General features: G+C 41.4%; 1 protein-coding gene across 1 annotated transcript; it reads left to right on the forward strand.

Annotated features, from left to right (window-relative positions):
• Window positions 1–395: 395 nt before the first annotated feature.
• LOC103698288 (trans-resveratrol di-O-methyltransferase-like) lies at window positions 396–6497 on the forward strand. Its single transcript, XM_039120861.1, has 3 exons — window positions 396–1217; window positions 1405–1758; window positions 6340–6497. The coding sequence occupies exons 1-2, from the start codon at window positions 447–449 to the stop codon at window positions 1705–1707; spliced, it is 1074 nt and encodes a 357-aa protein (XP_038976789.1). The 5' UTR covers window positions 396–446; the 3' UTR covers window positions 1708–1758; window positions 6340–6497.
• Window positions 6498–13651: the final 7154 nt, after the last annotated feature.

Raw genomic sequence — 13651 nt, forward strand, 5'->3', positions numbered from 1 at the left:
GAAAGCCTTAAGCATTATGGATGAGGCTCTGAGGTGGACATCCTTTGTGTTTTTTTGTTTTGTTTTGTTTTTTGTTTTCTGTTTTTTTTTCCTCCAGCGGATGACTAATACAATTTTAGTGTGAATACATTAAAAAAATTGAAAAATAATAAGTTTCGGAGTGCCTCTCACCAACCCAGAGTGGAATGGAGGAAAATTTTTTTAGAAGCACGTTTTGTGGATTACAAGATCAGCCGGTCGCATACGCCGAGGTTGAAAATTCCAGCTGCATTTTATGACTCAGTGACATGAACGAAAAATAGCTGAGGCGGACATAAATTGCCGTAAAACAAAGCAAGCACCCGCATTGTCAGCATACTATAAATTGCGTCCCCCGCTCAATAAATCGCAAGGCCCATTCACCACCAGCAACCCAACAGCGAGTCCCCTTCAGACATCGTGAAGAAATGGCGTTCGAAGCCACCGCCGACGAGCTTTTGCAAGCCCAGGTCCATGTCTTCCACCACGTTCTCGCCAGCGTCGGCTCCATGGGCCTCAAGTGCGCGATCCAATTGGGCATCCCCGACGCTATCCACGCCCAGGGTCGGCCCCTCACCATCACCGAGCTCGCCTCCTTCCTCCCCGTCGCCCCCACCAAATCCCCTGCCCTCCACCGTCTCATGCGCATGCTCGCCCACATGGGCTTTTTCTCCGTCGAAAAGGATCCCAACGGCTCGGACGAGCACGCTTACTCCCTCACCCCCAACTCCAAAATCCTCGTCAAGGACAGCCCCACCAGCCTCGCCTCCTGGGTCCTTTTCTCCCTGGACTCCACCATCTTGGCGCCGTCGCACTTCCTGGGCCTCTGGTTGCAGGCGGATCAGCCCGACATCCCCTTCGAGATGAGCTACGGCAAGCCGCTTTTCGAGATGACGGGCGACGACCCCGCGTTCAACCGCCTCTTCAACGAGGCGATGGCCAGCGACTCGCGCCTCACCATGAAGTCGGTGGTCGCCCGGTGCAAAGACGCGTTCCAGGGAGTCTCGGCTCTCGTCGATGTCGGCGGGGGCGACGGGACGTCGGCGAGGGCGATCGCCGAGGCCTTCCCGAGCATAAAGCGCATCATCGTCTATGACCTCCCTCATGTGATTGCTACTGTGCCCAAAAGTCCGCGGGTCGAAGCTATCGCTGGGAACATGTTCGAACACATTCCGCCAGCTCAAGCAGTGTTTCTCAAGGTAGTTTACAAGATTTACCACCTGACATATTCCTACGATTTCTTTTAATTTTTTAGAAAGAGTTAATGCGATGGAATAGCACAGCGCTTTCTACGACTTTTTTTTTTATTTTTTTATTTGGTGAAATTTCTACCAAATCGAGACTCGAACTATTTATTGGTGTATATCTTGTTTCTATCAACTGCAGCTGATTTTGCATGACTGGACTGACGAGCAATGCGTGAAGATACTGAAGCTGTGCAAGGAAGCAATTCCTGAGAGAGAAGATGGAGGAAAAGTGTTGATTTTGGATATGGTTATGAACGTTAGTAGTGAAAGTAGTGCTGCGATGACACAGGTGCAGCGTTTCTGGGACATTGCAATGCTCTGCAGCACACCAGGAAAGGAGCGACAGGAGCATGAATGGAGGAAAATTTTCTTCGAAGCAGGTTTCACAAATTACAAGATCAGCTCGTTGGGTACTCGCTCCTTGATCGAGGTCTTCCCTTGAAGATTCCAGCTGCATTTAAGGAGGCATCCTCTATTCCCATATCAAAAGAGCATGATGATGCAGCACCCAGTGCGGGGGAAGAGAAGAAGAAGGAAGAACAAGAGAGGAAGAAGGAAGAAGAGGTTCTAGAGACACAGGAAGAAGAGAAGGGGAGGAGGAGGAAGAATAAGATCTGGGGGAAAAGAAATTCTTAATCATTCATTAAACCCTAATCATGAAAATAGTTCCCTATATATAGGGCCCAAATACACAACTTGCATAAACCCCCTTACACAACAATAAATCCTAATAAGCCCACAAATAACACAAATAAACCACAAATAAGCCCTAAAATGCAAATAAACTCAGAAATAAAATAAACCACAAATAAATCCCTAAATGCAAATAAACGAGTCTGGCTCAATCCGGGGGCTCAGGATCATCTGGATGAAGGGCTCTGATGTCTCCATCAACTCCTCCCGGGTGAGAAAAACTCGACCCCGTCGAGTACAGGTCTGGCCGGCTGTCGTACTGCTCCAGAAGATCGGGGTCAAGGCGCTGCAACTGTGCTCTGGAAATCCACGTCACATCAGACTTTGGTCGACCTTTCCACCGAACAAGGTAACGTTGGTAACCACCATTCCTGGTTGAAATAACCTGCTCATCCAATATATATTCTATTTGTTCTCTGCGTGCATGAGATTTGGAAGGTGGTGGCTCAACAGCAGGTAATAGGGCAGGGTATCCAACATAGGCAGGTATATCAATAAAGGGGTCAGAAGGCATGAATATTATCTTTTTGTATGGGACTAAATCTTCAATATTAAATGTCGCACTAATCCCATAGTCATCAGGAAGATCCACAACATATGCATTCGAACTGGTTTTCTTTAAGATTTTGAACTGTTCTGCACTACAAATTTGCAATTTCTTAAACGTTTCCGAAGAAAGTCGTTCAAACCTAATTCTTATCATGATGTAATCTCTTTCACTTAACTCATTATAACGTCTGTGTAAATCAGCAAAGGATTTATATTTTAAGTTATTAAAGTGACTACAATTGCTGATTTCTCGATGCAATGAATGTGGATGTGATACAATTGATTGTGCAGACTCAAAGACTCTATACTGATGAGACATGAAAAACAGGTCTATGGGTTGCCTAAGTTTGTAATCATGCACTACTTCGAATGGACTCATACCTATGGACTTGTTAACCGAACTATTACATGCAAACTCAACTGTCGGTAACATTAAATTCCAGGTCCTAGCATATGCATTCGGTTTGAGCCTATGATGTAGAAGGTTGGGCAGAGATGCTCCGGGAACTAGATCGATTGCGCGTTGGATATCATGCATTGGAGAAAGTGCATCCGGAAGATCATCAGGGAGTGCATCATGAAACTCCTCTAGAAGGGAAACTACTACCGGGGAATGTTCAAGGTTGGACTCCGCATGGGTAACTTTAGCTACAAGTGCCAATTCAGATGATTGGCTCTCAATATCTGTCACTACCTCTTCCACAGTTGTGATGTGAAGTGGCTTGGTTGTACTTAGATCACTAGTCTCCCTTTGGGAATCATTTTGGACAAAGTCTAATTCTGTAGGTTCGTCTTCAAAGTCTTCTTCATAGTCTTCTATATTTGGTTCATAGGCTTCTTCGACATATTCGGCCTCTTGGTTCCTAACTTCTGGTTCAGTAATCGGGTAGGTCTTAGTGGAACATTGGGGCGCTATATAGCCGAATTGTTGACACCTAGAGTATTGGGTTTGGTGCCTAGGAGAGTAGGAAAGGACTACAGGTGGTGCGACCAAACCGATTTTAGGTTGGGCTGTAACAGGGGTTGGCGATTTAGGGGTCCTAGAATGTTGCACGAGCTCACGGATCTCTTGTCTGAATTCTTTGTATCCAGCCCGTATGGCAACGATCTGTTCTAAGATAGACCTCAAAATGTCGGAATTCATGGTAGCTACAGGGGTTTTAGGTTGATTGAGATAATACTCCATATCACTACAGGTTGGCATGCAATGATGACACTGGGTGATGATGTGAAATGCAGTGTCACTAATGAAACCCTAATAACTATGATGTAGGACCAAATTTGATGCAGGACAACCTACTAATGCAATCTATTATGATTTCAGAAATCAGCAAGTCTTCATAATAATAGCTTAAATTTAAATGTTGCTGATTTTTACTTCGGTTATTCAGAATTAAGGATTAAGATTATTCAATTTAAGAAATTAGATTGCAATCAAGTAGTACAGTTGTTCTGATCCTAAATCAATATGATCGAATAATGTTGAGAAACGTCCTGTTACTAGGGTGTGCTAATTTAATGTCAAGATTTAAAGGGTAATAGGACGGGTTCGGAAGTGAGAGGTTCAATGTTCTGAATTATAACAGCAATATAAGTTTTCAAAATGTGGCTATCATGCAAGAGAACTAGAACATAATTAAATGAACAAGCCAGAAAAAGTAGAAACCTATCACCTGTGGCGGATGCAGTCAACCAGAATTGTCTGCTCGTGGAGTCTCGGACACGAAGTTGGCGCCGGGCAGAGCTAGCTGGAGTTATGGACCTGCATCTACAGTACAAGGCTTCCGGGGCTGTTGAAATGGGCTGAAGAACAATCTGGTTTGGGCCTGAGATCGGACCTGCAGCCGCTTGGGCTTGGGCCGCGCTCAATTGATGGCGCACGGGCTTGGGCCAGTACAGAAGCAAGAGCGGCTGGGGCCTTGGTTCGTGCGGGAAAGATGGATGGCCAAAGGGGAGAGCAGATGAGGGAGGCGACGGTGATGGCCAAGGGGGAGAGCAGATGAGGGAGGCGACGGTTGGGATGGCGGCCGAAGTCGGGGAGGTGCTGTGGTGGTGCTCGGGGTGGCGGTGGCGAGGATGGCGTGGGTCCGGTGTCGTTCACGGGAGACGTCCTCGGGTCGCAGTGAAGGCGGACACGGCGGCGGCGGCGGACGAGGCTCGGTGGAGACGGAGCCCGGCGGAGGTGGCGCAACAGAGATGGAGCGGCAGAGAGAAGGCTGCCGCGAAAGATGAGCGGCGGCAGACTCGGCGAGGCGGCGGAAATGGGGTTGGCACGACGGCGGCGAGGAGGAAAGGCGGAGCGGCTGGTGGTGGCGCTTCAGGCGGAGCTCGGCGACGGCGGCGAAGGGGTGGCACGACGGCGGCGAGGAGGAAAGGCGGAGCGGCCAGAGGCAGCGCTGCAGGCGGAGCTCGGCGACGGCGGCGAAGGGGACGGTGGAAACCCTAGGGTTTCCTTTTCGGCAGAACAGAGGTTGGTTTTTTTTTTTTTTTTTTTTGGGGGAAACACGTGCAGGTCACGTGATCCCACTTCTTTTTTTTTTTTTTTTTTTTTTGAGACACGTGAGATCACGTGTGTTGTTATAACCTTGGATCCGGTCGGATTCGGGTTGTCGGGCGTGAACCGCTCCGATAACCCGTTAGTTCCTCACGTGCAAGGCACGTGTATTTTTTTTTTTTTTTTTTTTTTTTTGGAATGGATCCGGGCTAGCAGAGAAACGGGTAACGGGTTTGGATCTTACCCGTTAGGTTTGTTTTCTTCAACCTCCCGATGGTTTCGGGAGAAGGCTCCGATCTTCACGGCGATGGCGGTGGCCGGGGCTCTGGGACCTATGGCGGCGGGCGGGGCCGGTCACGGGCTCCGGCCGGCGGCGCTTCCAGTGACGCGTCGGCAGTCACGGCTGCGGCTCCGTGACCTGCAGCGGGGGATGGCTGGTGTTCCCGGGTTTGCCACGGGTCGGCCGTGGGCGGCGCGGGCGAGCTGGTGGCGCTGCTGACGTTGTGCGCGGGGTGAAGGCGGCCGTGGGCGCGACGGGTGGTGGGATTTGGCTCCTCCGACGGTGGGCTCGGGCCTTCACTGGGCAGCGGCGGCGACTGATGGATCAAGTCAGAGAGACGCGAAGGAGAGTCTGGTACAGGGGCTGTGGCTCTTTCTTCTCTCTCGGCTGCAGAACTTTTTTTTTTTTTTTTTTTTTTTTTTTTTGCTCTGGTGAAGACACAGACCGAGAGAGAGGGGGGGTCGGATGCGGATGGCTGTCGATCTGGGCCTTCACAGACTCGGCAGTGATCCTTTTTTTTTTTTTTTTTTTCTTTGGTGAGCGGACTGACAGAGAGAAGGGGTCTGTTCTTGTTGTTGATGGTAACCGAGGGAAAGAAAAACTGTTGACGGATCGGGGCTTTGGCAATAGAAGCAAAACCGGTTGCTCTGATACCAAGTTGATGCAGCACCAGTGCGGGGGAAGAGAAGAAGAAGGAAGAACAAGAGAGGAAGAAGGAAGAAGAGGTTCTAGAGACACAGGAAGAAGAGAAGGGGAGGAGGAGGAGGAAGAATAAGATCTGGGGGAAAAGAAATTCTTAATCATTCATTAAACCCTAATCATGAAAATAGTTCCCTATATATAGGGCCCAAATACACAACTTGCATAAACCCCCTTACACAACAATAAATCCTAATAAGCCCACAAATAACACAAATAAACCACAAATAAGCCCTAAAATGCAAATAAACTCAGAAATAAAATAAACCACAAATAAATCCCTAAATGCAAATAAATGCGTCTGGCTCAATCCGGAGGCTCAGGATCATCTGGATGAAGGGCTCTGATGTCCCCATCACATGATTAATAAACTAAACAGTCATTCTCAGGTTACACATACATAGATGTGGTTTTCTTTCGAACTTTTTGATGCCTCTGAAGCATCAGTACTATATAAAAATAAAGTTCACAAGAATTGTACTTGCGTCATGCACAGGATGGTAATAAAAACAGAAATATAAGTTTATTTAACAGAAGAAGAATAAAAATTTTAAAAATAGAATGAAAAAATATTATAAGTGAAATGTATTTAACCATTATTACTATTTTGCTTTCAACATCTCATTAATAAAAAGATCAGCATGGAAAAAAATAAATTGTTTAACGTAACAGTTGAATGTTTGTAATAGAATAAATAAACATATGCTTATGTTGAAACAGTTGATTCTTTTTTATTTGATGCAGTAGATTCAGATTCCTTAACTTTTGATTATTTATCTTGTAAATTTCTTACCTTCATGAAATTGGTGGATTTTTCTTTTAACAAAATTTGCATCTAATAGCACCTATAATATTTTATACCTTTCAATTGCAAGTTGTACAGAAGTTATTCCGTAAATCTCTATCAAGATAATGAGAATGATGGCTGCTAAAATTTCATAGTGCATATTTTGAAAAATAAGTAAATATTAATAATAAATAGTTAATGAAATATTAACTATATTTATAAGTAGTATCGATGTTGCAAATTGTGTTGAAGAATTGAAGTACAAAATCGTTGTTCTGGTAGATTTTTGTAGCGAATCATGAGATAAACCATGCATAACCTCTGCCTTCAGATGTTGTACCGCAAAACTCAAGTTTGAGCATCAATAACATGTAAAAATAAAGTCCTTTCTAGAATTTTACCTGCATGATGGACGGGGTGATAATAAAAATGGAAATATAAGTTTATGTAACAAAAGAATAATAAAAAATTAAAAATAGAATAAAAATATATTATAAGTGAAATATATTTAAGAGTTATTACTAATTTGCTTTCAACATCTCATTAATAAAAAGATCAGCATTAATAGGAAAGATAAATTGTTTAACATTCATGGAAAAGATAAATTGTTTAACATAACAGTTGCATTTTTGTAGTAACACAAATACATATATGCTTATGTGGAGACAACCGATTCTTTTGATTTGATGCAAGAGATTCGGATTTCTTTTTTCAATATCTACTTATCTTAGCGATATTGGTGGATTTTTCTTTTAACAAAAATAGCATCTAATAGCACATGTAATGTCATTTACCTTCATATTGCAAGTTATACAGGAGTTGGACTATAAATCTCTATCTAGATAATGAGAACAATGACCACTAAAATTTGATGGTACAATTTCAGTAAATATAAGTATTAATAGTAAATAATTAATAAAATACTAATTCTATTTATTTTTATAAGTAATATAGATATCGTAAATTATGTTGAAGAATTTAAGTACAGAATTGTTGTTCTCATAAATCTTTGCAATGTGTCATGAGATAAACCATGTACATGCAACCTCTACCTTTAATAGCTATAACACTAAACTCAAGTTCGAAATTTTCAATGTTTCGAGAAAAAATAATAATAAGCAATTTTTTTGTGTGCATGGATCTAGAATTTTCTTGTTTTTTCCCATCTCCCTAAAAATTACATTGAAGAGTCTACCTAAAATTCAAACTTATTTCTTCTTACACAACTTCCTTTTTTATATGCCTTCCTAAAATATTTTTTACTTTTTGGAATGAAATACCTTTTCTCTTTCTTTTGAACGAAAAAAAATTTTGTGCTCATGAAGAAATACCTTTTAGGAATAAAATATTTTTTCCTTTCTTACATAACTTCAGAAGGCCATTTTTTTGTTTTATTATGAATGAAATATTTTTTCTTGAATTTATTTCAATTTTTTCTGATTTTTTTTGTGCTTGTGAACTTCCAAAAATAAAAAAGAGGCAAACTATTTTTGTGCATGGAGGATTTTCCTTTTTTACGTGACTCTATATAACTATTATGAAATTTTTTGAGTGTAAGATATTTTTTATCTTTTTGAACGTTCCTTTTTGAACGAAATATTTTTTATTTTTGAAAAGTCCCATTATAAATCCAATTTATTTCTTTTTGAAGAGTCTCACTAAAAATCTAATTTATTTTGAATTTTTTGTGTTTATGGTAATTTCTGAATGAAATATTTCTTTAATTTTTTACGCGACAAAGAATGTTTTTTCTTGTTTTGTGCATGTAAAGAACTTTCTAAATTTATTAAGAAGCCATTTTTTTTTTAGTGGACAAAATTATGAGCAATTTTTTTTATATGACTCCCAAAAATAATTAAGATGACTCATTTTTTCTCCTATTTTCTTTCTATTTTAAATTGGATGAAATATGAGCAAAATTTCTTTTTTTAATGATTATCAAAAATAATTAAGAAGGTCGATTTTTCTGCCACTTTCTTTCTATTTTTCTGAATTTTGGAGAGGAGTCGAATTTTCTCTCTCTTTTACATTTAATGGGTATAGAGATGTTTTACTTTATTTAAAAATTTTGAGTCAATCTTTTATAGGAAATAAGTTGAAGTCAAAATCTAATCTTGATTCATTTGGTTTAACCTACTATATTTGGAAAGATCGCATACTTATACTAGACTAAATTATCAAAAATATTCCTTCGAGCTAGCCCTTTTAGGTGAGATCCCGGATTGATGCAAATTATAGATTAAATTATGAAAAAAAAATAAGTACAAATTTAGACAAGTGTAATGGCTAGCTATTTTGGATAAAGTTCTAAATAATTATAGATTATGGGTCAATTCAAATAAAACCTTAAAGAATTAAATTGAGGCTATATCATGATTGAATCAAGCTGTTATTATTTTGCTTTCACTCTATTTGAGAGCCCATTTGATTGATTGATTCTTTCACAAAAGCCATACCAAATCACAGAATAAAATAATTTTTCATTTAATTTGCTAACAAGGAGGACAAGCCTCAACAAACCTAAAATCTACAGAAGATACATCCGTACCTAAAAGCATTAATTAGTGACATCAACTGAGGTGGGCATCGTTTGTTTGTGGACCATACACTCATAGTTTCCCTCCTAGTATCCAAGCGATAACTTTAAGCCAAATATTTTTGTCTGCAATAAAACAAAGAAGGCATATATATCATCAATATACATGTATTGATTTAAAATAAAGGTTGATCACCAAATTAAAACTATTCACTTAAGAGAGAAGTTAATTTTTCTTAAATTGAAAAGGCCAAAGAAAGTTCTCCGCTCATCCTTACAAAATAAATAATTAAATAAAATCCCCCGCTCGCTGGCCCCAGTCGCCTCCTCTCTCGCTTCTTCTATTCTCCTCGTCACCACCGGTAGGTCGGCAATTGTCGCCGCCCCCCATCCATGCTTTTCTCCCTCTTTTCTTTGAGACCGAGGTACGCCCATTCTCACCCTTCTCTCTCGATATCTCTATCGCTTTTGCTCTCTCGCCATGATGGCGATCTTTTTATCCACACTCTGTATATCCATCTCATGTTTTTGACTCATCTAATATGTTTTTCTTACTAAATCTCTAACAACTTTTTAGCGAACCGGCCCACAAAATTGAAGCTTTCTTCTTATTATTTCTCAGTATTATATAATGATATGGCTCAAATTAGCCGCTTATCAAAATTCTGCCTGCTAGCTTAGTTGACCAAGAGAGAGCAGCTTCTCTTACCTTGCCTCCCCCTGCTTCCTTCATCCAAAGTATTATTGTGAGTGGTTACAACTCAGTGCAATATCGACACACCAGATAAGGAAGGTTGTAACTACCCAGAGCGGCAGACAAGGAAAGAACTTAATAGCTCGTTCGGAGATCACACGATTGGGATCACAATAAATCAACACCCTTTACTCCTTGAGAACCCTGATGTGTGGATGGTAGATGAACCATAGAGATAAGCTGGTTATGGCCTATGTTGGGGCTAGAAGTGAGGGGCAATGTCGCGGTGTGGGCAGAAGGTGAGGGGAGGGGCTCTCGAGTCTCGACAATAATAAGGGACGATCAACAACGATCGGTCTCAGATAGCTAGCAAACGTGCAGGGAGGATTTGCTGGGAGGTGCAGCTGAAAACCTATCTAGGACTCGTAGGATTAGCGAGATAGGAGTTTGGTCAGATTAATATATATATATATATATATATATATTATTTTTAAATATTAAATTAATATATTATAAATAAAATATAATATTTTTGTTGAGAATAAAAGAATGAGAGAAGAGAATTGTATTTTTGTCTTTTATTACAATGTACAAGAGCAACCTTTATATAGTATTAGGAGGCTAACTAAGTTTGGTAATACAATTAATCACAAATCAATCAAGGTCCTAGTCAAGGATATACAGGATCACCAAGGTCAATTAGAATATACAGGGAATCACGCTAGAATAATCTAGAATGAAATCAATCAAGGTCCTAATCAAGGATATACAAGATCAATTAAAGTCCTAATCAAGGATATACAGGATCACCAAGGTCAACTAGAATATATAGGGAATCATGCTAGAATAATCTAAAATAATTCTAACATCCCTCCTTAAACTCAAGGTGGTAAAGTTGACACCAACTTGAGTTTGAAAATAAGAAATCGAAAGATGCTAAGAGGATGAGCTTTGGTGAAGACGTCTGTAAGTTGATCAGCCAAAGAGACAAGACAAAAACGAAGAGTGCCCTCATGTAAATGATGATGTATAAAATGACAATCGATCTCAATATGTTTGGTGCGCTCATGGAAGACATCATTGTGAGCAATTTGAATAGTACTATGACTTGTTGACCCCCTAATGGATTTTGATGAATACAAAACACTAGAGTATAATTTCATTTATCTTAACAATTTACTTGAGGATTTCATGTGTTTAATTAAGAAAATTGTTAAGAAATGTCTAGGCAAGTTCCCATAATTTTTATGAATTTATTGAAGAAATTTTGAGATGAAGAAAACAGATCAGGGACAGCCGAGACGTCTCCGGTTTGTTCCAGAGACGTCTCTGGCACAAACAGGAAGAACTGGCACGTTTGGAGACGTCCCCGGCACCTGGCGAGGCGTCTCGCAGGGTCGGAGTCGACTATCTCAGAAGCGGAGTCGACTCTCTCAGTGGCGGCAGAAAGGCCGATTTCAAGAGATGCGCGCGAGCCGTCTCCACAGTACGCGGAGTCGTCCCCGCAAGTAAAAGCTGAGTTTCCGAGTCGTCCCCAGAGAGTGCGGAGTCGACTCTCTCAGGGTATTCCAGAGGATGTCTTTTTCGGTGATAAGGCAGCGGAGACGTCCCCTGAAAGAGCGGAGTCGACTCTCTCAGAGAATTCCAGAAGACTTGTTTTTCGAAGATATATCGGCGGAGTCGTCCCCAAGGCGGCGGAGTCGTCCCCAAGGCAGCGGAGTCGTCCCCATGCAAAAAGCGCAAACAAGCCGAGACGTCCCCGTAAAGTGCCGAGGCGACCCTCTCAGAAAAATAGAAAAACAAGGATTCAAACCGTTCATCATCGGAGTCGTCCCCGTAAAGCGCCGAGTCGACCCCAAACAACGTCAAAAGTAAAATCTTACAGCCGAGACGTCTCGCGTTGAAGCGGAGACGTCTCCGAAGCGCCTGGGACGCGACTGACAACTTTTTCAGGTTTGGTTTGAATTTCAAACTCCCTTAACTTTATCTCTAACGGCTATATTTGCTTTTTGGGCTATAAAAGGGAGCTCTTAAGTGCTTTCCAACAACTTCTCACCAACCCAACACAAGATCATTCAAGAGAGAAGAAAGAAAAAGAGGTTCAAGGGAGTTAGTGCATTTAAGTGAAGAAATCAAGTGCCTTCAAGCTTGCCAAGTGATTTCGTGCTCAACTACTCTCCTCCGCTAGGCATTCAAAGCTCACATTCAAGCCAACGCGATCCACATCGGAAGAACCACCATTTTCCACGCTTCCAACGGCTAAAAGGGTTCTTCCGGGTTCTATTATTTCTCACTGTTTTATTTGCTTCTTGAGAGCTTTTAAATCCTTGTAAAACTTTTTCAATATTGTGCTTGTTCCAGTCAAGGGACTTGGAACAAGGGAAAGGCGTCCCAAGCCTAGGTGAAATTGGGGGTTATAGGGTTCGTTGTTAGCCCGGTGTAAAACAACGAGTTGGGTAGTGCACTCGCAAAACTACCGGACTGTAATCTTGGATTATAGTGGAAATTCCCAAAGGTGCTTTGGGGAGTGGATGTAGGAGCAGTGAAAGCTCCGAACCACTATAAAACCTTATGTTTGCGATTGATTGTTCTCATACCTCTATCTTTACTTTAGTTCATACATTTGTGTGTTTTATTTTTAATTAGGCAAAAAGTTTTAAAACACCCAATTCACCCCCTTCTTGGGTGACCATCTCTGGGCAACAAGTGGTATCAGAGCGGGTGCTCTGTGTATTTCTTGAAAGACCTAACCGTCTTAGCCAAAGATCTAGATGGCAACACCCTTTAACAATGTTCCTGCTGAGGGGCAGGCAACCAATAGACCTCCACTCTTCAATGGGACAAATTATACCTATTGGAAGACTAGAATGAGAATTTTTATTCAAGCACAAGATTATGCCTTGTGGAGGGTCATAATCAAGGGACCACACGAACCATCTCACATGGTTAATGGCATTCAAGTTCCCAAACCTGAGGAGGATTGGGATGAGAATGACAGTAAGATGGTTCAACTGAATTCTAGAGCCATGAACTCATTATTCTGTGCTCTAGATGTAAATGAGTTCAATAGAGTCTCCACCTGTAGTTCCGCCAAGGAAATATGGGATAGGCTTGAAGTTACCCACGAGGGTACAAATCAAGTCAAAGAGTCTAAAGTGAACATTCTAGTTCACAAATATGAGTTGTTTAAGATGGAACCCAATGAAACCATCACATGCATGTTTACACGCTTCACCGATATAATTAATGGTCTAAAGAATTTGGGTAAATCCTATACTAATCCGGAACTTGTGAGTAAAATTCTCAGGTCTTTGCCGAAAGCATGGGAAGCAAAGGTCACGGCGATCATAGAAGCCAAAGATCTCAACACTTTGGGACTAGAACAACTATTGGGCTCATTGATGACGCATGAGCTCACAATGAAGCAACATGAAGAAGAGTTGCCAAAGAAGAAGACAATTGCACTCAAGGCTACTTCGAGTGTGTGTGAAGAAGAAAGTAGTGAGAGTGAAGAAGAAAGCGAAGATGAGGACTTGGGTTTAATAGTAAGGAAGTTTAAGAAATTCATGAGAAGAAAGAAACCCTTCCCAAGAAAGAAATTTGGAGGGAGAAATGATTGGGAAAAAGAAAAGGAAAAAGAAAGAGACCCAATCA

The sequence above is a fragment of the Phoenix dactylifera genome, unplaced genomic scaffold (genome assembly GCF_009389715.1).
Source record: "Phoenix dactylifera cultivar Barhee BC4 unplaced genomic scaffold, palm_55x_up_171113_PBpolish2nd_filt_p 000897F, whole genome shotgun sequence".
NCBI lineage: Eukaryota > Viridiplantae > Streptophyta > Magnoliopsida > Arecales > Arecaceae > Phoenix > Phoenix dactylifera.